Source organism: Canis lupus, chromosome 5, assembly GCF_003254725.2.
Source record: "Canis lupus dingo isolate Sandy chromosome 5, ASM325472v2, whole genome shotgun sequence".
Classification (NCBI taxonomy): Eukaryota; Metazoa; Chordata; class Mammalia; order Carnivora; family Canidae; genus Canis; species Canis lupus.
The window spans coordinates 65,401,144-65,428,849 of NC_064247.1; the positions used below are offsets into that span (position 1 = coordinate 65,401,144).

General features: G+C 55.5%; 1 protein-coding gene across 1 annotated transcript; it reads left to right on the forward strand.

Annotated features, from left to right (window-relative positions):
* On the forward strand, positions 1–27,706 carry CA5A (carbonic anhydrase 5A). The gene is made up of 7 exons (XM_025427064.3): positions 1–225; positions 5,024–5,221; positions 19,404–19,522; positions 20,645–20,740; positions 20,906–20,968; positions 24,408–24,563; positions 26,735–27,706. Exons 1-7 carry the CDS (start codon positions 69–71, stop codon positions 26,888–26,890), a joined length of 945 nt encoding a protein of 314 aa, XP_025282849.3. The 5' UTR covers positions 1–68; the 3' UTR covers positions 26,891–27,706.

Sequence of the window (27,706 nt, forward strand, 5' to 3'; positions counted from 1 at the left end):
TCAAAGTGAGAGCAGATAGCCAGAAAATCACCCTCTTTTTATTGGGATCTGTGGGGAACACATCCAAGATGCTAAGGACCCCGGGGTTGGGCAAGAGCCTTTGGAAGTCCACTGGTTTCTCCACCTCATCCAAGCAGACATGGGGGACCCTCCACAGTCATCTGCTAAGGCTGGAGCGATGGTGCTCACAAGGTCCCTGTGCACAGAGACCTCGGAATGATGCCTGTAAGTAGACCTTCAGTTTTTCCCAGATGCGGCTTGACTCTTGGCTGATTCTGTAGTGTCTTCCAAAATGGGAGGCAGTCAGACCAGAGTGCTTGGGTTCAGGTTTCCACTTGTCTCTTTTCCCGTGGATGACCTTGAGCATTCTGTGGGTGACCTTGAGCAATTCCTTTAACCTCAGTTCCATGGAGCCATCAAGAGGGGGAGATCCACAGAAGAAGGTAAGTAGCAAGTGCCCCCCAAGATGAGCTGTTGTTAGGAACATGCAGCCTGGCTGCAAGACTCCTCCAAGAGAGAATATATTCAGCAAACATGCAATAAATAGATGATCCAACCAACTCCGTCCAAAGACTGCCCCAGGTCAGCCAGTCACACTGTGGCAGCACCCATCCTCAGCGCCCTGTGACCTTGGACTCATGCCTCTCTCTTTCCGAGTCTCAGATTTCTCCTCTGTCGAAAAAGAAAAAAGACTGGCTGATAAGGTCACTCCTGGTTTTCATTTCTGAAGTATCTGCACTTTCCAGGTTTGGGTGGTGGAAAGAGCATGGGCTTCAGAACCAGTGGCTCCTGCGTATGGGCACTTGGGACAAGTGACTTGTCAGAGGTGAGAGCGGGGCCAGCGGCTGTACCTCCCTGAGCCTCAGTCTCTTCATCTGTAAAGAGAAGGACTAGATGTCGCACGGGGTCACATGGAGATGGAATGGCATGTATAGAAAGCTGGCTCTCAACGAACATTATGGACTCTGAGAGCAGGTCCCCAGACTGACAACAGCAACACCCCCAGGAGCCTGCTAGAAATGCAAATCCTTGTGCCCTATCCTAGACCCACCTGCAAATTTCAAAGCACACAGTCACTCAGAAAGGCCCTCCCATCTGCACCCTCTCCTGCCCCAGGTCCCAGAGGCCACTGCTACATCGAGCTGAGCTCTCAGCCTTCTGACACATTCCTCCGTGCACAGAGAATATGTCTACACATTCACAAGACTCTTCAAGAAATAAAAAGTGACCCCAGTGATACATGTTGGTCTGCATCTTGGCTTTCTCTACTCTCAACTGGGGATCTGGGGATATCCTCGTAAGTGTCCTCGGCACCTATCCCCTCTTTTATACTTGGTGCGACCATGAAGAGCATCAGACCCCCTAGACTGGGATCCTGGCCTTACCACTGTGGGGCTGTGTGCCCTTTGGCAAGTATCTTAACCTCTCTGAGACCCAGTCTCATCGCCTATAGCGGGTGGGTAATCACAGTACTTATCCTACAAAACTGTTGGAAGTAGAAATGAGGTCAGGGATGGAAAAGCTGAGAACAGTGCCTGGCACCTTGCAGACAACTGCCACGTGCTAATTGTTGTTATTGTCACCTCGGACCACCATGTGGGTGTCTCTGTATTTAACCATTGCCCTGTTGGAGAACATCAGGTGGTATCCAATTTTTGAATATTACCAACCACATTCTCACACATCCTCACACACGTGTATGGGACCGAGCAACATTCTGTGCTGGGCGCCTAAATCAGTTCCCGCTGCCATCTCCCAGCTACGTTCAGGGAAGCCAAGGGCTCTGCAGTTCCTTCAGAGCTCCATGACACACAGCTCTATCTGCCAAACAGGGAAGGCTGGAGCTTCCTGAAACATCGATGCTTCCAGGTTAGTGTTTTGTTTATTGGTGTCCAGCAGTGCATTTCCCTTGGGGGAAAAAGAAATTTTGTTCCTAAATACAATGCACCCCCTTAGCCCTCGGGGATCTGTTCCAGGACCCCCAGCAGGTGCAGGAAAGCATAGATGGTGTCAAACTTTATACCAACTGTTTTCTCGTATTCACACATACCTAAAACTAGTTTGGTTTATAAATCCAGCACCGGAAGAGATTGACAGCACAACTTACACAAAATAGAGCAATTGTAACACAGACTGTAGTAATGTTATGTCACTGTGGCCTGTGTCTCAAAATATCTTAGTGTTCACCTTTCTGGCACTGATGTGAGATGATAAAACACCATGTTGAGATGAAGCGAGGTGAATGGGGTGACCTAGTGTTGGGGTGACCATGTTGAGATGAAGCGAGGTGAATGGGGTGACCTAGTGTTGGGGTGACCTAGCGTTAGGCTGTCAGTGACTGGACAGTGACCCAACAGTGTGGCAGGAGGAAGATCACCTGCTTCGGGTCCGTGGTGGACCACCAGCCACCGTAAGTACAGATAGTGACCCTTTGGGGAAGAAGGGCCTTCTGTGTCTCTGGAAATCACTGCGGCTTGGCCTAGAGAGACAGGCCACGGTGCTTGAGGAGGCTCCAAAATCATCCTGGTCAGGTGTTCTCCTGCCATGCTCCAGGACTTGCCGGGGCTCCCTGCCACCAGTGATGTGCGTCTCTTCTTAAGCCTGTGATTGGTGGCAGCCACCCCGGCAGCTGGCTGCTGGCCATGGCAGGAGCATTTACACCATGGCAATGGCAGACGCCACCTGTGGGGACGTGCTATTCCTCGAGAGAGCTGGTTGTTGCACCACTGTGTGTCCCCGGACAGTCCCACAGGTGCTTCTCTGCTGTGCATCTGCCAGGAGGCTTGGCTCAGCCCGGCCACAAGGTGGCCCCGGGTCTGCCCAACATGGCTCTCATCCTCCCCTGCATTTGGACCAGTACCTGACCCACAGAAGGAGCCTTAAGTATGTGTTGAGTGATCAACAAGAGGATACCATTGATTTGGTTAAGTTAATTTAATATCTGCTGGATACGTGTACATGATCACTTTTATCACTTCCCCCAGAGACCGGAGATGGTTGAGGCGTAGACTTTGTGGCACAGAGGCATCACTGTGGAGGTCCGCAGCCCCCATGAGCAAGCATGGGAAGCCTTTTCAGGATTCGAGCAGCCTCTCCTCACTGCATGCAGTGATGAACAACATGCTTTTACTCAGGGGCAGAGACTATGTACAAGGTTGTTGGCAGCCCCTTGGTGCAGCTCAGCACATGTAGCCTAACATATGCCCTCCTCCACACCACGCACCTCTGTGTTGGGGGCCGAGGTCAGCCTCCACGTAAGACCAGAGCCACCTCCATGACATCCAGTGGCTCCTGAGTTCTGTGTCCACGTCAGGCCCTGTTCCATCCCAGTTCCCCATAGTGAGGCTGGAGGCTGGGGGTTTGTGAGGCTGTACCGTGTGTTAAAAGTCACTTTGCATCAGATGTGGTCTTGACCTGTGCCAGCTCAGTGGGGCTTTGCGGGAGGACAGACCCACAGAGACCCAGGGCTTCTGGTACAACATTGATTTAGAGCAGAAGGAGCTGGGACAGAGGACATGCAGCCCCGAGTCTATTGTCATCCATGCATCCATCGTGAGAAGGAGGCCAGCAGGAGTGCAGGATGTGCCTGCAGAGCACAATGAGGCATCATTTTGGGGTGTGGGAAGGGCCCTGCATGATAGGTGGCAGCATCTGTGCCCAGTGGGCGGACGCGAGTCGGGGCCTACAGTCAGTCTGTGCGCTATCTCGTCTGGTCTTGGCCAACCTGGCTTTGCTGCACATCGTATTCTCATGTTTACTGATGCAGCGGCTAGGGGTGGGCGGGGAGAAGAAACGAACCTGCCCGTAGCTCAGAGAGTGAGGAGGGAGCATGAACATATCTTCCCTGTGTGGACTATCTGGCTCCACTTTAACATCAAGAAACGTCATGTGAGAATCTGCATTCTTACCACCTCTTGGAAGATGTCAAGATCCCATAAGAGCGCTTACACTCCCTCCATAGGTGTCTCCCCGCTGCCCCCCCAGCCCTGAGGCGAGAGTCATGTGGCTACATGGCCTGAGCATCCCTAGTCTGCACCCCAGGTCTGGAGGGACACGGCCAAGCCCGATACCCCAGAATAGCCCCCACTTCCCTGATCCCCAGAGAGCCTGGGCTCTCCCTGGTGGGTGTCTCTCGTCCATCGTTCGCCCAGGTGGTCACCTCCCCATTGTGCACAGTGGGCGCCCCTTCGCCCAATGCTCTGGCTCCTGGCTCTGCCCCCCAGCTCACCCTCAGATCCATGTATCACTTATCTTTCCTTAATGTTCCCACATATGGAATATTCTCTAACAACACATCCACTTTACTAGGGAAGCCAGACACACCAATGTAATGGTGGCATCTCAGGCCTTGGGCGGCCGATGGCAGAAGGGTTGGGGGGTGGTCCTTGTCCTGGGTCTAAAAGGAACAAAGAGAAATAAAACCCTGCCAGGCCGGGAGGCAGCCCAAGGAGCAGGAACCTTAAGGAAAGGGCAGGTAGCCACTCTAGCTTAATTTTCTGGCCCCTGGAGTGGTTTCTCCTTCCTCCTTGTGGGAGAGGCTGAAGGAGGAGGTGTGCATTGGCCTCAGCATCAGGTGCATGTGAGGCACGGGGGAGAGGTCCCAAGCTGCCCCACACCACCGGTCCTGTCACCCACCGGCCTCCTCACCTGCAGCAGCATCATCCACAGAAACCACGCTGCCCAGCTTCACCTTCCCACCCTGACCCTGGAGCCCAGTGGGATGCAGCCTGGTGGGGGGCAGGCGGCACAGGCTTCCTGTGACCACGCCGTGATGATGACCGTGGATCAAAACCAGATCAGATGGCACCGGAAAGTCGGTGTTGGGGGACGCTCCAGAGGGGAGATGGAGCGAGGGCCCCGCCTGCATGGACAGATCTGCTGGGCGGCCTGGGGCCCCAGGCTCCAGGTGGGGCTGTCTCCAGGAGGGCTGTCTCCTCTGGGGGCTCATTTGCGAGGGCCGCTGCCTCCCCATGAGGTGCCAATACCAGGTCAGTGAAGGCCTCCTCTTCCCTCTCTGCCCCAGCGCACCCACTCTGGAAGGGCCTGGCCTCTGTGCCAGGGGGTACCCGGCAGTCCCCCATCAACATCCGCTGGAGGGACAGTGTCTACGACCCGCGGCTGAAGTCTCTCCAAGTGTCCTACGCCGCGACCAGCTGCCTGCATGTCTGGAATACCGGCTACTTCTTCCAGGTGGAATTCGACGACTCCACTGAGGGGTCAGGTGAGCCTGGGCCGGGCACAGCCTGAGAGCGGGCTATGGGGTGAGCAGAGAAGGGGCCAGGGCTTTACTGGCACACGGTGTTCAGGGGGCAGGGAGGTGCCACTGAGGTGAAGGATGATAATACCCACCACCGACATTTGCACAGATTTACTGGATATTCCAAGGGCTGGTCGGGAAGAGTCAAAAGCCCATAGGAATGTACACATATGACACGTCACAGAGAACAGAGCAGGTGCGGGGAGAGGGTGAGGTGACCGTGAGGCCTGAAAGCAGAGCCAGAAGGAAACTGTGCCAACAACTAGCCGCGCATCAGAGCCTGGTACCCTCGCTGGTTCTTGCCCGTAGGATGCCCAGCTGCTGGGAGGGAGAACAGGAACACAGGACACAGTGGGGACTGAGCATGAGGCTAGCTGCCCTGGTGGCAGGGGAGGCCGTGCGGGCAGCCCCGGGAGCCTCCGACCCCGACCGGGCCCCAGCACCCTGCCACGGGCTTCCCGTGGACCCTGCCCTCAGAGGTTCAGCAGGACCCTCACCAGGTTGGGGAGGGAGGCTCCTTGGATCTGGGAAGGCTGCTGCTACACAGGGCTGCTGCTGGATTCCGCCTGGGGTTCCTGAGCATCTGTTGGGACCACCGTGAGCCTTGTTTATGCTGGGCGTCTGTCTTCCTTCTTGGAGCGGGGACCACAGTCCCCAACGGCAAACAGTGCCTACCTGACCAGGCCCCCACGAAAACCTGAGTTCCGAGTGTCACTTCCCACGTGTTGTCACAACTGGTTGCTGGGGGGACTTGGTGTATCCTGTGTGACCCCCATAGAGAGGGCTCTGGAGGCAGGCACCTGGTTTCCTTCGGACAGTGCTGCCTGCACCGTTTCCCTTTGCAGATCTGTTGGTGTCATTTCACTGTAATAAATCTTAGCCACACGTATGGCTGTGCACGGAGTCTTGCAAGTCCTCCCAGGGAATCTTGGAGCCTGGGGACCCCCGACCTGGCCCCCAGTGCCAGGTCCTTTCTGGACCAGCCCTCAACCCATCTCCTTCGTACACCCAGTTGTCTTACTCTCTCACCCGCTGCCCCGCGAGGATGCCCTGCGAGGATGCGAGCCCCACGAGGCCAGGACCACTATTTTACACTGAGCATCACAGGCGCTTAGTCAATTGATGGATGAAAATCAATGAAACGTTAAAAGAGCAAAGGAGTCTCCGTTTCTTCCCCTGGGAGTGGAGAGCAAGACGCCCATCTCAAAGGCTGTCGGGGAAGAAGTGAGACCACCCCAGGGAAGTGCCCTGCATCCCACAGCGTCACCTGGATCAGCTCCCAACATGGGGCGCTGACCCGGAGCCCACCTTTCTATGTTGTCAACAACAGGACGCTGGAACAGGAACTCATGTTCAGCCTTGCTCTTGTGCCCGTCACTGGGGCAGATGCAGAGTCTCTGAACTGAAAGCTGCAGGGCTTTCAATCGGCTTCTCCCATCCAGGGAAGGTCCGCCCAGCCCTGCATCTTGGCTTTGTCAACATGACCCTGACACCCATGCTTGCACGTCCACCCATCAAAACTGTGCTGTCCTAGTAGACACTCGGTGTCCCCCAGCCTGGAAGACATCTGAGCAGGTGTAGCGTCCACTCCGGGCACCCTGAACCACATGCAGGCCACGTGCCAGCCTTCTTGGAGTCCAGGGAGAGGCTGGATGGTGAGCAGAGACCCAGCCACAACCGCCCTGCCTTGGATGGATGGGAACGGCAGCGGGGTAGAGGCTTCTCCCTGTGCCAGGCCCTGCAAAGCACTTCTCAGACAGCGGGGCTCACTATTCCAGGGGACTCTCCCCTTGTCCCACAGGTAAAAAGGAACCGCCTTTCCTGAGCAGCTGCCTGCGTGCCCAGAGCTGCTCATAGCTGCTCCGGGTTGGTCTTCACAGTGACCCTCAGGGATGCTGCTCACACAGGGCTCACTGAGCGCCAGGGACCAGAGCGCCAGCTCTAGCAGACGTTTGCACAGAGGAACTTCTTTGAGGGATAAAAGAGCACAACTGCATACCCAGATCCTGGAAAGTGCAAAGACCAGCGCAGTGCAGGGATACACATACTTATTTACTCAATGTGCCAACTTTTCTTCTGCCCTTGTTGGTCTGTTCCAAATTCAAATTCCCAAGGAGCAAACTAAAATTAGGTTTTCAGGTTTGATGTGGTTTGTATCATTTTTTAATGCAGCAATTTTATAAGATTGAGTAAAAAAATAATAGCTCCTGGGGCACCTGGATGGCTCCATAGTCCAGTTGAGCATCCGACTCTTGATTTCAGCCCAGGTCATGATTTCAGGGTCATGAGTGAGCTCCAGCCTGCAGGAGAGCTTGCCAGCTCCGTGTTTAGGGGAGAGCAGAGAGTGTAGAGCATGCAGGGGATGCTCCCTCCCCTCTGCTCCTCCCCCGCCCCCCCCCCCACACACTCTCTCTCTCTCTCTCCCTCCCTCCCTCCCTCAAAAAAAAAAAAGAATTATACTTCCTGAACTTTTAATTGCTTAGTTAATAGTTATTGAATATACAATAATTTTGAAAACAGCAGATATGGTTGGGGATGAGTTACCATAGAATTCATGCTCCTCCCATAGGATTATTATGCGTCATTATGGGTCTTACTGATAACTATGTAATGGATTTATTTTCCTTTAAGTCATAAAATATGGAAAGCTTTGAATATTACTTTGGACTTCTGTATTGTGTATTGTTGAGATACATTTGACAGAATAATCGACATTCCCAGGGAACGGGTCTGGGGCTGAGCACGGCATTCATCCCACCCTCCATCAGGGGAGCCCCTGGAATGCTGACCAACGTCCATGCTCTGGGCACTGGTGGTCACGGGACATGGTGATGCTGTTGCTAGAAGGTGGGAGGTTCTCGGGACAGACAAGTGAACACCATCTTTAAAAGGTACCTCCATCTCGTGAATAACAGCACAGCACCAAACAGATATCATCGAGAGGCTCGGCGTCCTCCCTCCACTCAAGGAGAGACCAAGACTGGGGGAAGCAGCTCACTCAAGGTCAAGTGGCAGCATGTGAAGGGTCAGGTTCAAACCCAGTTCCTGCCATGGAAAGCTCCCATCATGTCACCACATCCACCCTTTACCACCAGCCCTTCTCCTATCTACACTTTGTTCGCAATAACTTGAGCCATCCTTGCAACGATTGTGTGAGATGGGTGTCAGCTCCCATTTTACCAATTAAGGAAAATTACAACGGGATTCTCTGCCCTCTAAAGAAGGAAATTTTAGGAGCGTGAACCTACTCTGGAAAAAATCTGCACCCAATATCTGCAGAGACCAGGTGTGAAGCCTTAGGCGCTGACCCTGCATAAAGGGAGGAATGCACTAGCTAGCACATGTGGAGAAAGTTCTGGGCTTATGGTCAGGTCCCCAGAGAGCCAGCAAGCTGCTTGGGGTAGTAGCTAAGCCCATGTCCGGTGAGTGCACCCCAGCGGAAGAGCCAGGGGACAGTGGGATCAGCCTGGGACACCCATCCCTAACCCACCAGCAAGAAGCCCACACCCAACTTTCCTGACAGGTGGAGCAGAGACATATCTGTGGTGCTTCCAGGGTGAAGTAGCTGCTGTCATGTTTGCAAGGGCATCTTAGAACATGTGTGTCTTGGACTCTAGATGTTTCCATATCCCATGGGGGCTCAGTGTCAGATCTGCAGGTCATAGTTATCCCTAGAATCACAGAGCAAAGCCTCCTTTTGGTTAAGAATTTCAGCCTCTTGAATTTTTACCCAAAGTATAGCTCATAGAATTGGGCATGGCCAGTCCAAGCAGCCCCCTCTGCTTCAGTGACCGGTCCAGGGGTAGGCGTGCAACTGCAGTCGGACCACTGAGAGCCAGCATTCTCCTGGGACACGTTGGAAGATAATCCTTTCCTGTCTGTGTTGCGCTAGTCAGCTACAAGCCTGGGCCCCTGGTCTTCAGGGAAGAGCAGAGCCAAGAGGTGGAGAAAAATTGAGGCCTGAAGCCATTGTTGGAGCCTCTAAATGCAGCTGTGCCTAAGGCCAAACCGTCCCTGCACCAATAAATCTCACTTTTTAGCCTTCATCAGTTTGATTAATGATTCCATCCCCTGTTTACAAGAGCCCTAGAACAGAAGACCAAAAACAGTGGCTGAGTTAAGAGAAAAGAAGTAGAAAGGATGCACCTGGAGGATTGGCAGCCTCGTCCTTGTGCTTTCTGCCCAAAGGCAATAAATAGGGCTGGGTCTGGGAGGCCCAGGATAGAGGGGACACTGCGCCTGACCCCCAGAAATGGGACCTCGGAGCGCGGTGCTGGAAGACTCCAGGTCTGTCCTCCAGGAAGCTGAGCCCACGGGAGCCTGGCCCTTCCAAGACTGGCTAGTAGACGACTGGTAAATATCAGGAAACTGGCCTCCAAGGACTTGGGGGAGGGACAGGAAGCCACTTGTAGCATTTGCCACTTTCCCTGGTGTAAATACTCCCACACAGCTGGCGTCAGTCTCCCAACACCATCACAGATCCCCAGGGACACGTTCTCTGTACTGGGTAAGACTTCTCTCTGACTTGCGTGTGGCAGAGGCAGGGCTCAAGCTGGCTTAAGCAAAGAAGAGGGTGAGATCCTGAGAAGTCCTGAGTATGGCTGGGTCGGGTAGTGGAAGAGCCACCGAAGGAATGGAAGGAGCCAGACGCAAAGTGGGGGATCTGGATCCTCCCTGTGGGCTCTGCTTGCCCCTGCTGGAATCATCCCGGGCCAGCAAATCCCAAATGGGAGCAAAGTTGGGGCCTGCTGCTCTGGTTCACCCTCCTGATAAGTGGCTCAGAGAGACAGTGCCTCTGCCCTGACAATGGAAGCTCGGGCCTCAGAGCGGATCCACAAACCACAGCGTGGCCCCAGCAGCCCATCACCACGTGACTGGGGACGAGCCCGCCCTGGAGCAAAGTGCCTGCCCAGAAGTGAGGGTGGTCGGGGCTGGGAGGCACACTCAGTGCTTTCGCCACAGGGCCTGAGGTGCACGCTGCTGACCCCGGGTTGACCGCGGCCCACCCCGGACACAAGTGGCTTTCAGAGTTCAAGACTTTTGCGCCCTGCTGCAGCCAGGCCTCTGTGTTGACCCGGTCCCGACCCCCACTTTTTGGCTTCTCCACCACCTTCTCAATCTGGTTCAAAGAGACCCGCCCCCAGCCCCGCCCAGCCACAGACCGAAAGAATTATCTGGGTGTCTCTCCCTGGCCATATAAATTACTAGATAATTCCTCCAGTGGCTCTCGTCCACACAGGCCAATCTGGTTTTACTTTACTTGTCATTCTCCCAAAACCCCAGTTTCCTCTCTCCCTCTCTCCTACCCGACTTCACACACCCCAAGCCTCCAACCCCAGCTCGATTCCCAACCTCTCACTCTGTTTCCACATCTCCTGTCTTCACGCACCTCCACTGGAAATTGGGGACCGCCAGGAGCAAAGGAAATTAAAAACGCAGCTCAGCGATGGAGCAAGCAAAACACATTTGCAGTAAGAAATTGAGAATAAGGAGACACACCCATAACCCCAAAAAACCCCTGGATAGCCGGCAGCCAAGGCCGCGCCTCATGAGCAAGAAGGGAAGTGAGCGAGGAGGGTACGCAGGGTAGACTACAGAATCTGGGATCACGCAGGTCAGGTTACTCCGACAGGTGACTGCCAGGAACTCAGAGCGAAACAGGAGGCCGAGGACATTTTCCATCAGCGTGGAAGCTTCCAGCAGTTTTTCCAGCGGGCGAGGGATACGAGTACTCAGAGATTAGCGCCAGCCAGCCAGCGATGATGAATAACAGAGGTGGAGACAGTGGGGCATTCCAAGGAATTCGAGAAAGTGGCGCTGAAGGCCAGGGAAGAGGGGGCTGGCGCAGGGGCAGGAGGGAGAGAGCTTCCTAGGAGGAAATGAGGGAAAGGCAGCCTCCACCATCAGACTCCCCTCCCTGCGCACACACCATCTCCCCCGGGGAGCCCCCTCGCCCCAGCCCGGCGGGGTGCTCCTCCTGGAAGGGGTGACAGGCCCACCTGCACTTGGAGGCTGCCAGGAGGTCCCGCTTCAGGAGGCACGTGTTCCATGGCCCTGATCCTGCCCTGCCGCTGGACCTGCTGGGCAAATCAGCCTGCTGGGTGGGGTGCAGGTTTTATCTTATTCGATCCTCACAACTACCCCACGAAACAGAAGAGACTCCCACTCTGGGAAAGGAGACACCCTTATCAGCCCAGGGTTGTTTCCAAACCCTGTGCCCCGCTCGCCGTCCACAGAAAAGGAGCCAGTGCTCTGTAGCCCTGTAGGTGTACAGCCTGATGCCAGGGAGCCAAGGGGCCCTGCTGCCCTGCCCCTGACCCCGTCCACCTGTGTAGGGGAATGCAAAGGGCAGACCGCCTCTGTCCTGCATGCTGGACCCATCTCCTGGTCTCCTGTGGGGTCAGGACCCTGCACTGCACCTCTGCACCCAGGGGCTGCTCCACTGGAGGTGCCGGGAGAGTACTGCATGGGGGTGAGGGTCCCACTCTGGGGGAGACAGGGAGAGGGAGGGGAGAGAGAAAGCAGGAGGGGGAACAGAGGGGGAGGGAGGGGAGAAAAGGGGGAAGGGAGAGAGAAGGAGAAGGCGAGGGAAAAAGGGTGTAAAGCCTGTCATCAGCTCTAGCAAGTCACCTAAACTCTCTGACCCTCAGTCTCCTCCTCTGTAAGGGGAAGATGTGACGCTGAGTCAGGGGATGTAAAGAGGGTGCTGGGAGGCTGAGCACCCTGAGCTAACATTTGGATGACAGCTTTGCCCTGTTTTAGCAAAAATAAAACAAAACAAAACAAAAAAAAACCGGTCTCAGGGAGGCCTGGTCACGCGCGCTTCTAAAGTCCTCCACTAGAGGGAGCAGGGTGGCCAGAGAGGCCGCCATCAGGAGGACTCCTGATGGTGGAGGACTCTGCGTGGCCCACTCACCTGGCTGAGGGAGAAAAGATGGGGACTGCAGATGAGAAGGCTCCTCCTGACCTGTGAGCAGCCCCCTGGACGGTCACTCACTCGCAGGGACAGTACTGGACAGCTGAGGCGTCAGGCACTAAGGCCGCAGGTGCACTCGTGCTCCCTCCCACGTCTAAGCGAGTTCTAAGTCACTTGTAAAGTGGGGCCAATGACAGCTGGTCACCACCCCAAGCGCCAAGAGGTGACGAGGAGGGCTGGTTGCTGCGAGCCCAAGTCCATGGGCGTTCAGCCCGTGACCAGCACCCAGTGCACCCAGCAGGAGCTCAGTCCATGCTTGCCCCTGCCGTGGAGCAGACTTGCAGACCAGCATGATGGTGAAGTCTGCAGGGTCACTTCCATCGGACTGGGGAGGGGGGGTCTTCAGGTGCCAGCCCACACGGAACTCCCAAAAGAATCTACAGGCTCCCTCCTGGAAAGGCAGGCTGGAAGTGGGGCCCGGGGATGGGTCACGGACACGGCAGCAGGAACAGCCCCGCCATTTCTCTGTCCACTCAGGACCCACATCCCAGGGCACCCTTCCACCTGCCACGTTAGGCCGGGTGCCTGCAGGGAGGCGTGAACCGCTACTTCCTCTGAGCTTCTGCGCTGGGGGATGAGGGGGTTCAGGAAGGGGGTTCCGTGCAGTCATGAAGAGGCCTGCGGCGGCTACGCTGGCTGACTGCTGACCGATGTCCGCCTTGACTGGGGGGAGAGAGTGTGATCATCACCCTGTTGTCCCAGGGCAGTTCTTTTCTACCACAAATCTGTAAATGGTCAGTCCAGTTTCTAAAACTGTGTCTCTTCACCTTCGTTCCTGATTTCTGCTGACTCTTCCCTCAGATCCCAGGCGTGGGCATTCTGGGGGAGGAGGCATTAATGTGGAGGTGAGGTGGATGTGTGGCTCTCCAGGCCTATCCCTGGCCCTTCAGTGGGAATGAAATCCCCCGCCTGGAAAGATCCTCTGCCCAGGAGGCCCCCAAACCCCCAGCCACCCCCCTGCCCTCTCGTCCACTCCTCCTCCTTCCTCTGAGACCCTAATCCCAGGCTCCCACCCCACCCTACCAGCCAGTGTCCCTGTGATAACTCCCCCTGTGATGCTGCTGCTCAGAGACCCACAGTCATCTACACGGGGCTAGAGCAGGCCTCCTTTCTCCTCCTCCTCCTCCTCCTCCTCCTCCTCCTCCTCCTCCTCCTCCTCCACCTCCTCCTCCTCCTCCTCCTCCTCCTCCTTCTCCAGCCCCTCCTCCCTCCCTGCATCTCTCCAGATGGCCTGATCCTCGGGGGGACTGGACCGAGTGCCCAGGGGCCCAGGGGAGCTCCCGGGCTAGGAGGCAAGACTGAGCCCCATCTGGTCCAGCACTGCCTCCCCCACCCCCATGGGTCCATCAGGGCCTCTCCCTTAGTGTCGAAAATGGTCCACGTAATCGGGATCAACTTAGAAATGGGAGGTGGATCGCCTGAGGGCCCTCGGAAGAGGCCGCCACATCGTGACGCCCAGCATGGTAGCCGTCCTCCCTGTCTCGGGCGCCTTCCTTCTGAGGGCTACCCAGGAATGAATCACTCCTGCTCCGTCGAGGATCTGCAGGATCACAGCTTGTGCTGCTTTCCCGGCAAGTTTTAGGAGGCTCTCTGTGCCTGAGACGCACTCCCTGCTCGCAAGCAGATCGCTAGTCGGGACACACAGGGAGGGAAAGCAGAAGGTAACTGACATTGGGGTGAATGTCAGCTGGTGCCCGTGCCCCCACCTCCCAGCCCCACTCGTCCTGCTGGCACCCCAGTCTGCAACCCTGCGTGGCCTTGGGAGCATCAAAGGAAGGAGGGCCCACTAAGCACAGTGTGTAGAACACGGTAGGCTTGTCAAGGTGGAGGAGGGTCTGCGGGAAGAGGAGGACACGAGACCATCTGGGGTGGGGACAGGCCCATGGGGAGTGGGGAGGAAGAGGAGAGATTGGAAGGAGCGGTGGTGGAGGCCTTGGGAGGATGAATCTGAGGACCTCTGCAGGAGACACTGGTGGACTCACACTCAGGAGAGCCTGCCACAGACATCGTTATTCCTCTGGGCTTTTAGTGTAGGCCTTGCACATGGAAAAACCTCAGCGGGCAACGCACTTCTATGGCCTCCCTGTCCTAGCCGTGCCCGGGTCCCGGGTGCTCCTTGGTGGCAGAGCTGTCCCAGAGGGGTGCCATGGCCTCACACGGCGTTTCCTCCCTGCGCACCTGCCCACGAGTGGGCTTTAGGGTCAGGCCGGGGCTGCTGAGGGTGGCATGGGGTGAACCTCATGTGACACATTCATTTTTAAAGACGAGGATATTTGGTCTGTTGACCAAGGCTCTGCTGCTTGGCCATGGCTGGCACCTGCGCCTTTTTGCCCTGCATGAACCCCTCGGACTTTCCATCTGTGGCATCGTGGTGGCCTGCTCGCCCTGCCTCCAGGCCTCTATGTTCAGTGGCTTTCTGCCTAGAACCATCTTTCTCTCCATCCACAGGGCGGAAGCCCCCCTCCTCAGGGAGGCCGCCGTGGCACTCAGTGTGGGTCCCGAAGAGCACCCCCTCCATGCCCCCGTGACACCCCCTGCTCACGCCCACCACCTGTGCGCTGCCTGCCCGTCCCTCTGAGTCCACGCTCCCAGAGGGCAGGACTGCATCGGTCTCATTCTCTCTCCACCCCCAATGCTTAGGTGAAAGTGTGGCACATTCTAGGAGCTCACTGCATGTACCTGCAGAGTGAGTGAATGATTTTTCCTCTTTGACGCTCTGTGGTTGGCCGCGCCCCTTCTGTGGACACTTTCTTCAGCTGTGTCTGTTCACGCAGGTCCTGCCCTGGCTGTAGTATCGGCAGCTTCGGGTCTCTGCAGATCTCTGCTTTGATGATGTTGACAATGATGACGGTGATCATTTTAGTAAGGACGAGAACCAGTAATAGTAACAGAAATCGCAATCGCTAGGGGGCCGTTCTGCATCCCAGGGGCTGTGCCAGGGAGTGTTTTGTAAGCGTGGCTGTATTTGACCCTCACCGTGTTCTGAAGACAAACGTGTCGTCGTCTTGAGATGCAGAAGAGCTAAAAGGGCCCATGCAAAGCTGAGCTACAGAATCAATGAGTCTGAGTCCACCTGGCTTTCAAACTGAAGCTGACGTGGGATGATCTTAGAGCATAACTACCAGGGAGTGGGTGCACGTGTGGGAGAGGAGGGTGGCCTGTGCTGCTGGAGCACTGAGAGTGTGCTGGCCACCAACTGAGGCCCTGGCATTCCTGGGAGAATGAGAGAGACCTTCCTGGTGCGGGGAGCACATGCAAACCCTTTGTCCTTGTGTGTCACAGCTTCAGGATGTTCATCAGCTCCCAGGGTGGCCCCAAGAACAGGCTGGAGACTTGGCTGCGCTGTGCTATTTGCAGTTTTAACTAATTAGAGCATCTCAGACTTCTCATGTATTTATTTTAAGCCTTAAAACCACCATGCCTGCCAAAAGCCTGCTCCATCTTGGTGAAAGCACTGAACTCACAAATAGACGGCCGTTAACAGTGGCTGTTGTAAGTCCAGACACAGTGGTATCGGGCACGGCACCTTTCAGCGTGGAGTCAGCCTCCTCGGACTATCTGGAGGGTCTGGCCGTGGCTCGGGCACGTCCCCAGTTATGCTTCGATGCGCCGGCTCAGGGAGACAGCCAGCTGAGACACCTGCAGGAGCCCTCCGCGGCGGGTTGGGGCCTGGTCTGCCAAAGGCCCCCTTCTACCAAATCAGACTTGCCTTTTTAAATTGTTTTGAAAGAGGATTACACTGATGCTGCACTGTCATTATGACAAGTCACCCTGAGATTATCTTATCCCGGGGCCGCAGCCGCGAGTGGAGTTCCTACCTGTCCCGGGGAGAAGGCTGCCCAAGTCTGGCTGGAACTGCTGCACAAGCCCACGGCCTGGATCTTCAAGCAGGTCTAGGGTGGGGTCGCCGGCTGACCTAGGGCATTCCCAAATGTAGACGTGCTTTCTGACCTGCTCTTGCACTCTTCCTGGGCTGCACTTAAAGGCTAAAAGGGAGACCACCAAACAGCTCAATTCTGAGAGTCTGCACCACTGACCTGCCCCACAGCACTGTTCCAGCCCAGCCCAGGCTATAAACTATCCTCCTTCCTCCTCATTTAGCCTCCTAGGAAGCTCACGTTTTGCTGATCTCCTTGTTTGTGTTTGCGTATGCCAAGGCTAGTCAGGTGCAGCAGCCTTCTGGGGGAGGGGGGTGGTGTTAGGAGCTCCCGTGGTCCCCAGCCCAAGATAACATTGTTTGTTTACAGAGGACTAGATGTCAGCGTGAAGGAGATATGAGTCCTGGAGGGCCCCACTGAGGTGGGCCAGAGCCCCAGGGTTCCAAAGGATGGGCTTCCATTCTTCATTCTCTCATGGAAGCAGATAGGCAGGAGTCTGGCTGGCCAGAGGCTGCTTCGTGAGCATGGATGGGGCTGTGTCCGTGGGCTCCAGTCCGGTGCAGAGGGTGACCTTGAAAAGGTCTTGTGACCTTGCAGCTCTACACCTGCAAAGGTAGGAGTAGTGGGCGTGCCCACAAGCCCCTCCCATCCCAGCAGGTTCCCATCCCTGGCTCTGTTGTTGGCCATACCAGTAATAAAATAAATGCCTTTATACAAGGGCATTTTTGGCAGGGTTCTAGCAAACATCCAGCTCGGGGTGCATTTATGCTTCATACAGTTGGTATCATTCTTTTGGAGACCTTACCTACATAGAATTCTAAGGTGCTTGAGCAGGAAGGGACCACAAGAACATTATAGCTGGTGATTTTTTTTTTTAATAGATGAAGGGGCAGAGTCCTTGATAGTTTACATGAGGTAGAGTCACCAGCATCATCATCATCATGACAACCCTCCACCAGGCACCTCTGTTTATCCCACCAACACTCACTACACAGGTGGGGAGATGGAGGCTCAGAGAGGCTGAGCAGCTCGCTAGTTCGAGCCAGAGGTAAGCTGCAAATCCAAGGCCCACTCGTCGTTCCTGCCTCCTGGCGCTCTCATTCTAGAAAAGATGATGTTGGCCTGCGTGGGTGAGCACACTGCCATCTCCGCCTCGGTGCCCAGGGCACCTCCTGCAGGAAAGTTGCTCAGACGAGCTGTGCACTCACCCCTTGGGCTTACCTCTTGATCACTAATGAGTGCATTTTGGTGGCACCAGGTCTCTGGTTGGCCAGTGTTACAAAGCCCCTTAGAACCATGGATACAAGCTGCCAGGTGGGAGGGAGCACAAAGATTTCCACTGCCTGGGTTCATGGTCCTGTAATTTCCTGAGATTGTGTTTTCTGCTTGAAAGGATAAAGTGGAAAAGGCATGGGTTTTGGTGTCAGATATGGGCTTAAATCCTAGCTCCCGTTGCTGGGATTACCAGTAACCTGCCCAACCCCTCCTGGTAAGTCACAGTGCAATGCAAAACTACTAAGGTCAGTGGGCTCAAGGATCATCTCCTCTCCAGGGAAAAAAAATCATCCCCCTTTGTCATTTTAGCCACAGAAAATCTCCATTAAAGCCTTGTAATTGGAACTCCCTGGAGGTTCTCTTCTCTCTCCTGCTTTCCCATCTGTGAGCATCTCCTGGCCCCTCACAGATTCAGGCTTTGTGACTTAACAATGCTTTTATATGCTTTTCTCTGTGTATTTTTAAAAATTGAGATATAAATGGGCACCCTGGGTGGCTCAGCCATTTAGCACCGCCTTCAGTCCAGGGTGTGGTCCTGGAGACCCGGGATCGAATCCCACGTTGGGCTCCCTGCATGGAGCCTGCTTCTCCCTCTGCCTGTGTCTGTGCCTCTCTCTCTCTCTCTCTCTCTCTCTCTCTGTCTCTCATGAATAAATAAAATCTTTTAAAAAATGGAGATATAATTCATGAGTGTGTGCTCAGGGGAGTTGATTACCCCATAAAACCATCGGAGTCTAGAGAACCTAGGGAGGTCTAGACCAACCACCCTCATTTCCAAGTGAAGAAAGACAGCGAGAGAGGAGCTCTGTGAGCTGGTCGAGCTCAGAATTGTGAACTAAATTTGTTTCCTATTTTACCATTCAGCACTTTCTGCTCCTTATACTTTTTATGGCAAAACCAGAACAGAGAATACTACCAGCCGGTAGCCTCTGATGTTGTCAATAGCAACCATCACACCGAGGAGTCCGTGTGGACTTGGCCACCCTGGGATCTCCGGGGGTGGGAGGGTGCCTCCAGACCTGCCCCCCAGCCCAGCAGCAGCGTGCTCACTTCAGTTCCAAGCAAGATGCATGAGAGTTACCGTCCTATCTGTAGCAATGTGGATGGAGATCTGTTAGCAAAGTGCAGCTGGAGATAGGCTGGCCTGTGTGCATGCGATTCTCAGCCTTCGCCCTGGACTTGCCCAGATCGCTGTGGTTCAGAGTCAGAGCCCCCATGACAGATGTTCCTGTCCACTAACGGTGCTGGAGGAGGCCATGCTGGGTACTTAGGGTCACTTAGAAGAGATTCCACCAATCAAACCTGGTCATACAGTGAGATGACACCGAGCAGGGGCTGCACACAGGGCAGCACCCCTGGAGAAGGTAGGGTGTTGTTTCTCAGAATTTGTGTGAACGTCTCACTCATTACATACTAGTTCATGAAATTCTTTGATGGTATAATGTAAGCTGCCACTTTTGCATTCAAAGGACATCATTTTATTATTTTTTAAAAGATTTTATTTATTTATTCACAAGAGACACAGAGAGAGAGGCTGAGACACAGGCAGAGGGAGAAGCAGGCTCCATGCAGGGAGCCCAAAGCGGGGCTTGATCTCAGGGCCCTGGGATCACACCCTGAGCCGAAGGCAGACACTCAACCACTGAGCCACTCGGGCGTCCTGAGGACATCATTTTTTTTTAATTAAAGTCTGGAAGCCTCTAGGACGAGCATTCATCTCAGAAAGTTTTCTTTGCCTTCCTGCTGCGCGGAAGAGGATGAGGTCCCTGTCGCCACCTGGTGGCCACGCTGATCTCTGCAGTGGCTCTGGCCACCTGGGACCTGCTGATGGGGACAGAGGTGGACAAAGGACAGGGTCCCACCTCTCACGGGGCCCACCTTGCAGTTTGTCATCTCAGCAGGGCGTCAATCTCTCAAGAGGGAAACTGTGTGACCTCAGGGTAGACAGATGCTGTCACAGCAAAACCCAATCCAACAAATAGACTAACAGCCCAGTTCCGCTGATTTTGTTTTCCAGGAATCAGTGGTGGCCCCTTGGAAAACCACTACAGGCTAAAGCAGTTCCACTTCCACTGGGGAGCAGCGAATGCATGGGGCTCAGAGCACACAGTGGATGACCGTGCGTACCCGGCAGAGGTTGGTAGATGCCATCCCAACAGCAAATGTGTGGGAGCTTGCTACACCCCAGGCCCGCCTGTAGGGCAACTGGCCAGCCGGCTGCCCAGAAAAGGAGCATTCCAGGGGGTGGCTGGAAAGCAAATCCGGTTCCAAGGTGGGGCCCCTGAAGAAAGCAGCCAGCCTGCAGATGGGGCCTGGGGCCCGGCTATCTATTTCTGTGTGATCCACAGGGACAGCGGGGTAGGAGATTCCATTGGAGTCGTGCATAGTGGGGAGATGCCGTGCCACCCTCACTGGTCCCCAGTGCCCATGGCTGGGAGCACTGGGGCTAACTGGCAGTCAGGTGCCACATGGAGTGTACGTGGACCCTGCTCCCTGGGCAGAGTCCTCACAGCACTGGCACCTAGCAGCTGCATGGGAACGTCTTGCTGACCATGAGAGGCTGGGGGGCTTTCTGGACTCTGTTGGTATGGACGTGGGGCTTGGGCGCCACTCAGAAAGGCCTCTGGCACAGCTCATGCCTGCAGAAGGACGCATGTGCCAACCCCCCGGCCCCTTCTTGGGTCTGGGCCAAGCTCAGCATCAGAATCAGGTGCCCCCGTCACACAGAACCCAAGCCAGGCCCGCGGCCCTGCCTCCCCTGCTTCCTTACCTTGTCCTCTGCCCCTTGTTTAAATCCTCGTCAGCCGGCCAGTCCTGATGCCGAGGTTGGGCTCGGGAAAACGCAAGGAGGGACATGAAATGGGGACATAGATGAGGTTCAAAGGAGGGAGGCAGAAATAGGAGAAAAATGCAATTTGGGCATCGTGCTCACATTAAAAATGGTGCTTTGTTTATCTGAAATTCCAACGTAACTGAGCGTCCCATAACAGGTCTGGCAGCCCTGCTCCGGGGTCTCTGATACACACGAACTATCCAGCCGCCAATTCCTATTTTACACCGTGAAGCCCCCTTCCCTCCTGCGGGAGGTGCCGAGGCCCCCACTTTCTGCAGCTCTCGCTCCCCCTGGGCAGGCAGCACCGCTCGGCTGCGCCTCCGTCCAGCGAACCACGCAGTGGGCGGCCCGGCCAGGGGAGGAGGAGCCGCCGCCGTCCTTGGGGCATCGTGCGGACAACCCGAGTCCTTTCTCCTCTCTTTCAGCTGCATTTAGTTCACTGGAATTCTGTGAAATACCAAAATTACAAAGAAGCCATCATGGGGGAGAACGGTGTGGCCGTGATAGGGGTGTTTCTACAGGTAATCTTGCTTAGGCACGACTCCCCCAGGGAAGCGGGTGAACCATGTCTGCAGGGTGCGGGGTGTGGGGTGCAGGGCGCGGGACCTGGGGCGCAGGGCATGGGGCACGCTCGCTATCCTGCCGGCTGCCTTTTCCAATGGGCCTTTCTCGTCTATGCTGGGCAGCTGGGGGCCCATCATGAGGGGCTGCAGAAGCTGGTGGAAGTCTTGCCGGAAATAAAGCACAAGGTAAGCTGTGTAGCTCGAAGTTGAAGCACGTTTATTTATATTAATGACTCGTTTGCAAGGATAAGAGACCAACGGGGTGGAAGGGTATGGCTGAGGGGGCCTGAGTCCAGTTCCAGGAACGGGTCTCCCTGTGGCTCACTCTCTGATGACCATGGGTCCCTGCTCCCCGTGGACCCCTCCCTCCCTAGTATAGTGGGTGTGCCAGACCCCATCCAAGTTTCCCAACATTCAGCCACTCGGGCAGCATCCCGAAGGTTTTGTCCACCTGTCACTGGTTACGATCAGTCCCCTAGTATTTTTCCTTACACTGATCAGCTTTAAAAAATCCTTAGCCTGGACCCAGGCAACAACATCCACCAGAGATGATGCTTGTTTTAAAACTGACTGCAATAAACACCTAACTACCTTTAGGGGTGTCCACCCCCACGCTACCTGGCATGCTGCTGGCGCAGGGTCTCAGGGTCCCCCGTCCCAGGAGAACAGAGAAGCCGAGGGCAGGGGGAAAGGCCTGCCAGCCTGTGAATGCGCCCACAGCGAGGGGATCATCGCTCAGCTCCCTTTGTGCACCTTGCTGCTTTGAGCTCGGCTCAAAAAGACGAGGACACCAAAGTAGGTTTTCTCCAACATCAGCCAAGAGAAGACTTTGATGGACAAATGGAAATTCCAAAGAAATGTAGTTTATTTGTTCAGTACCAAACAAAAGAGTTCCAGGACTCAAGGAGGCCTGGGGGTCCCTGGACATGGGAACCTGTCCCAACAATGGCCAGAGCGGCTCCAGATGAAAGCGGGGGCCTGCCCTTCCTTTGCTGCTCCACAGGGTCTGTTTGATGTGTGCTGTGTGCTCGCTTGATGTTGACCTTGAGGTTGGCCCCATGGGACCAGGACCACCTCACCCGCCACCGTCCCATCCGCCAGCGCAGGAACTCCTCAGGGTCAAGGTGCTGGAAGCATCCTCTTCCTTGCTGGTCTGCAGCCAGAGTAAACCCAGGATGTTTTCCCTGTGTGCACCCACCTCCCACGTGGCGTGGCCTCCACCTCTTGGTGGGAAGTGAAGGACCTGGCCGTGAGGTGCTGTTTACTCTGGGGTCTGTTTTCCTCCCGCAGAAGCTCTGGAGCACGTCTGGGTAGCCCAGGGCCACCTGGGAGAGCCACGCGGGAGGGACTGTCAGCGAGGGTGGCGGAGGAGGCTGCCTGGGGCTCGCTGCTGCTCCTGACGCTCCTCTCTGGCCTCAGATTCCTAACCTGGGAAACAAGAGCGAGAGCCTAGGAGACGAAAAGCCCAGCCCTGCAGAGCAGGTGTCTGTGCCTCACAGGTTGGGAGGTGTGACCCAGTGGCCCCAATCTGTGCCTCATGCGGGTGCCCTCAACCTCTGGAGCCATTCTTTAAATGTGCCACGTCGGACACCATCTCCGTGGCCTACAGTTCTGTGGGTTTGACAATGCATAGTCGTGGATCCTCCCAAAACTTTAGTTGATGGAAACCGGTGGTGCATGCATCCAGCCACCCCTCCACATGGCTGCGGCCTTGACCCCACTCCTGCAGCCTCAGGGAAGGAGGGATAGCTGGCTTTAGGGTGGAGAGGCTTCCCGCAGCATCTGGGTTCTGCCGCTAGTCACGTGGCTTTGGGCAAGTCTCTTGTATCTAACCTACTTTCCTCTTCAATAAATAGAAATTCCTCTCGCAGGTGGATCTGGAGAACTTCACGGTAACAGCCTCGGATGGTATCGGGCACATCACCCCTCCCGGGCTGCAGTCTCAGGGACCAGGGGGGCACTGGTGCTCCCACCGGTGTTCCTCGCATTTTGTCCCAAGTGCGTGCATGACCCGCCTCCTCCAAGAATTCACTAGATCACACGAGGTGGCGTTTCCAGCCGTGGGAGGGAACAGGAGCTCCAACTTCCACCACTCGGGTGAAACTTGAAGGCACGATCCCGAAGGACAGGCTGGTCCCAAAGGCCACATCCCTTGGGATTCTGTGTAGGCAAAGCAGAGGAGACAGAAAGCAGGTCGGGGCCGGGGGGGTTGGCGGGGGGAGGCTGGGCGGCAGGATGGCTTAAAGAGCCATTCCGGGGGCTCTCTGCGAGGTGCTGAGTCCCTGAAACGGACGGTGTGGGCGGCGGCAGGCACCCATCTGTGCCTATGCCGAGAGCCAGAGCCCTGGGAGCTCTAGACCAGTGGGTGCCGGGCTACGTGAACATATTTCCGTACGGCTGTTTCTGAACTGCTAAGGAGACATGAATCACGCAGTGCATCGTCTGGCGCCGCGGGCAGTGGTGGCAGTGACGGCAGCGGCCACGGGAAGCGGCTCCTGGCCTTGGGTCCTCCAGCTAGCCTCCGGACTGTGCGTCTAACTGGGGGAAGTCAGCAGTTAGGGGACAGCTGGGCCGCGGGCCCCCAGCTCCTGCGTCTGCAGGTGGCGCAGAGAGTCCAGGTGAACAGGGAGGCCTCCTTCCCCGGTCGAGCGTGTCCGCGCCGTGCCTGGACACCCTCCCGCTGTGCTGCCCGGGGCTGCTCCGCAGCTTAGGTACCTCGGCACTGGTGCGTGCAACATTGCTCCCAGGTCTCCGCACCCGAGGGACCCCAAGAGACCCTTTCACCACTGAGTGAAAGCCCTGCTGGAGAGCCTCTGGCTGGAGAACCAATAGGTTCTCTTTGCACCTCTACCTTGCCCTGCACTATGATGAGCCCCAGTTTCCTGGCCCTGCTGCTGGACCTCTTCAGGGTGCCCCCCCATATCCTCCTTACTGCTTCGGTTTCTCACTCACTCCTTCCCACCACGTGGCCTCTGTGCTATTCCTCAAGCGCTTTGGGCCACACCGTGCCTCAGGCCCTTTGCACTAGCTCTGCCCACTTCTTGGAAGGATCTTCCCCCAGAAACCTGCAGGCCTCTTCCTTCACCTCTTCCAAGTCTTTGCTCAAATGTCTCCTTCTCTATGAGGCCTTCAGGACCACCCCTCTTAAAACACCAGGCCCTACCCTCAGCATTTCTGACCCCACCATCCTACTTAAATTTCCCTCCATCATGCTTAACCATGGTGAGAACTACTAGATATTTCACTTACTTATTCTGCTGTGGTCTGCTTTTCTCTGGTAAAAGGTAAGTTCCATGAATGTGGGTAGTTTGTCCTCTCTGTCTGCTACTGCACCTCCACAATGTGGAGTTACACACCACGTAGCTGCGGGCGAGTGGATGAAGGTGGCACTCCACCTGTGCCCCTGGCACTCAGACAGGCAGCTTTCCCTCACCCTTTGATGAAGCCTGCAAAGCAAGGAAACACGAATTCTGAACAGAGGCTCCCAAGCAGGGGAGGTGCAGGCACGATCCCCCCTCAGTGGCGGCACAGGGAGCTTGGCACATGAGGGGCACCGTTCCCTCCCTTCCTGCATGCCCCCATCTCTACCTGAGACCTGACACCACCTGGGGTCTTGGTCTCTCAGGGTGCACGGGCCACTATGGGCCCCTTCCAGCCCTCCTGCCTCCTGCCCACCTGCCGGGACTACTGGACCTACCCGGGTTCCCTCACCACCCCTCCACTCACTGAGTCGGTCACCTGGATCATCCAGAAGCAGCCTATCGAAGTGGCTCCAAACCAGGTAAGCTGCCCCTGAATCAGTGTGGCGGGATGGTACGGGAGCCATTTGTCTTGTCAGGGCAGCCGAGGTCCTGTGAGCAGGTGTCACGGGTTTTATTTTCTGGTGTGGTTTGGATGCTCCTGAGCAAGAAGCATTTCTTGAGCTAGGGACTCGAGAAATACACTCTGGTGGCCTCTAACATTCTGTGGCTTCAAATTGAGACCTTGCAGGTGTCCCTAATGACAAACGCCTGCACACCGGTCAGTGCTTGCTCTGCAGTGTGTGTTGGACAAAAGTGACTTTAAAAGAAACAGAAGTGACATTATAACTGGGACACGGATCCCTGCCCAGGATGGGACCTCAGTAGGTTTTTGTAGGTGAACAAATTAACCGAGAAAGGAACATCATCGATGAATTTTAGAAAGCCATTAAGGAAGTGGGGTAATTGACGGAGACGAGAAGACTTTTAGCATTTGTCCCACTTCTTTAGGTGATAGAATGGTAAACAGTCGAGACTGAAGAGGTTTCTCTCATGTGCTGTCTTCAGAAGTTATGCATGCGAGAGAAAATTTCAGAAGGATTGTGTCAGTCAGCTATTGCTACGATAATGCTGCGTAACAAACCACCCCAAAACTCAACGGCTCCTAACAAGCATTTATTTTTCTTGCTTTTGGGTCTGCGGGTTGCCTGTGGGTGGCAGAGTGGCTGGGGTTTGGGTCGGGCCCTGTGTGTCTCATGCTCCTTGGACTATACTGTCTAACCCAGAGCTGGTTTCCATGGTGCACAACAGATATGCAACAGTCAAGTAAACCCCACATGCACACTGACAGCCTCTGCTCACAGGCCACCAGCCACAGCAGGTCCCAGTGGCCGAGGTCAGGGGGCAGGGAGGAGGTGAGTGAGTGCTCCCAGAGCCGTGCCCTCATCTCGCACACAGACTTACACCAGAAGCTAATACCTGGCTGTCCAGGGTTTTTGCATCGGTTCTAATTTCCTTCCTCTTCCTTTTCTAAATAGTCTTTTTCTCCCCGTAAAGTAAGTAGCTATTACTTGTTTACATTTTAAAGACTTAGAGTCTCTTTTTCCTGGAAATGTCAAGAATGTGGAGACATCTTGCGTGTGTCGGGCATTCAGAGCCCAGGGATGACAGACATGTGGCAAATGCACTGCCATGGCCCTGATCCCTGTGCAGGCTGGACCTTCCTGGCCGGTCACACGTACACTTTCTGAGGCTCCAACCTCATGATTCTGGGAATATCTTCTCATGCCAAAGTTGTGGAATGACACTGTTTGCTCTGGAAGGCAGAGCTATCTGCTCTTCTCCTGAACCAGAGTTGTCAGACACACTGATGGAGGACCCGGGTCGAGAAATGGGCCCCGGTCCCTGAGACCCCTCCTGTCCCTCAGCACACAAGCCCCTGTGCATGTCAGGTGCAGTGGCTGAAGAGCAGGGGAGAGACGCGTGGCCACAGACGGCGTGATGAGACCTGTGAGGACGGTCTGCACACGGCTGTGCTCCATGCCCTCCATGCCCTCCATGCCCTGGGGAAGCCGCCAGTCATGCAGCTCTAGTTTGTGCAACACGTGGTCACTGTGTAGACACAATCCCAGCTCCACAGGTGGCTAAACATGTGAGCGACCCTCACAGGCTCCTCAATACAATGAGGACAAACGAGGTGATTTTAAAATGCACTTTCAGCTCCTTCAGTGGGAAGTGAATCAAACATTATGTTATATTGTATGTGTTTATTTAGCTTTTATGTTACATGTGTTCCTTACCTTGCTGTGGGGAAGCATACGAGGTGGTTCTGGCTTGGGGCCGCTGATGGTGTTGCAGCCAGGTGTCCCCTGGGACTCTGAACACTTGAGCCGGGCCACAGGCCCCTTCCCAGAGTAGCTCAGTGAAGCGACTGGCAAGGTGGTGCTGGCTGTTAACTCCGCTCGCTGGGGCTGCTAGCGTGTCCTCACAACACTGCAGCTGGCTTCTCCAGAGCGGGGGATGCCAGAGACCAAGGCGGAAGCTGCGATGCCTCCTGTGGCCTAGCTCGGGCGTCCCCTATGCCACCCTGTGCTGGTCATGCACGGCTGTCCCTGATTCACTGTGTCTGGGCAGGGACAGGGGGCACGACTGCACGAGGCAGGAGCTGGTTGACTCTGAACCTGCACCCCGCATACTCTGCTCTCCATTCCAGCTGGCCGCCTTTCGCACACTCCTGTTTTCTGCGCTTGGTGAAGAAGAGCAGATGATGGTGAACAACAACCGCCCAGTTCAGCCTCTGATGAACCGGGAGATCCGTTCATCCTTCCAGGCTGTGGAAGAGGGCTCAGAGGTTGGAAGCAACCTCTGAAATTAAAAAAAGAAAGAAAGATAGATAGATAGAAAGAAAGAGATCGTTGTTTCAGTCTCTGTGCTTTCCAGTTGCGAGGAAAAGAAACCACTTCAAAGAAGCTTTGGAATGGTAGGGAACGGAAGTGTGGGACGCACGGGGCATCTCAGGGCCCCCGGCGGGTGCCTGTCCAGCCCCGTGCACCCGCGCCTCCTCGTCTCAGACAGGCGCCCTCTGATTCTCCATGCGCATGGCCACCCCGTGCTTGCCGGACAACTCAGGGCCTGGGACCCACGTGCACCGTCTCCACCTCCAGACTTCTGGGTGCAGCAGTGTCCTGAGGCTGCTGGGATGAATGACCACTAACCAGAGGGGCAAAAGCAACAGAAATGTGTTTCCTCGTGGTTCTGGAGGCTAGAGGCCTGGTTTGCAGGTGTCGGCCGTGCTGGTTCCCTCTGGAGGCTCCTGAAGATACGGTCAAGTGCTTTTCCAGTGGCTGCTCAGGACACGGTGCTCCGTTTAGTTGTGGCCATTCTGGAGGGCGTGGAATGGCTTCTCCCTGTGGGGTTCTGTTTTTTTGTTTAATTGTGGTGGAACACACATTACATGATACCCTCTCACCCACTTTTAAGTGAACGGGTATGTGGTGTTGATTGCATTCCCAGCATCATGCCACCGACCCCACCAGCCAGCCCCGGAGCATTCCTCGTCTGGTGATGGAACCCTGCTCCAGTCCGTGCTCATTGTCCATGCCCACCCCCGCCCGTGGCGGCCACCATCCTGGTGTCTGCCTCTATGACTTTGACCACGCTAGAATAAAATATAAGTGGAGCCCTA

What these genes read in the sequence shown, in the direction of transcription:
- CA5A (XM_025427064.3), top strand. Translation starts at nt 69, where the DNA reads ATGCTAAGGACCCCGGGGTTGGGCAAGAGCCTTTGGAAGTCCACTGGT. An exon ending in CGACTCCACTGAGGGGTCAG is followed by an intron (nt 5,222 to 19,403) that starts GTGAGCCTGGGC and finishes TTTGTTTTCCAG; the next exon opens with GAATCAGTGGTGGCCCCTTG. An exon ending in TCGAAGTGGCTCCAAACCAG is followed by an intron (nt 24,564 to 26,734) that starts GTAAGCTGCCCC and finishes TCTCCATTCCAG; the next exon opens with CTGGCCGCCTTTCGCACACT.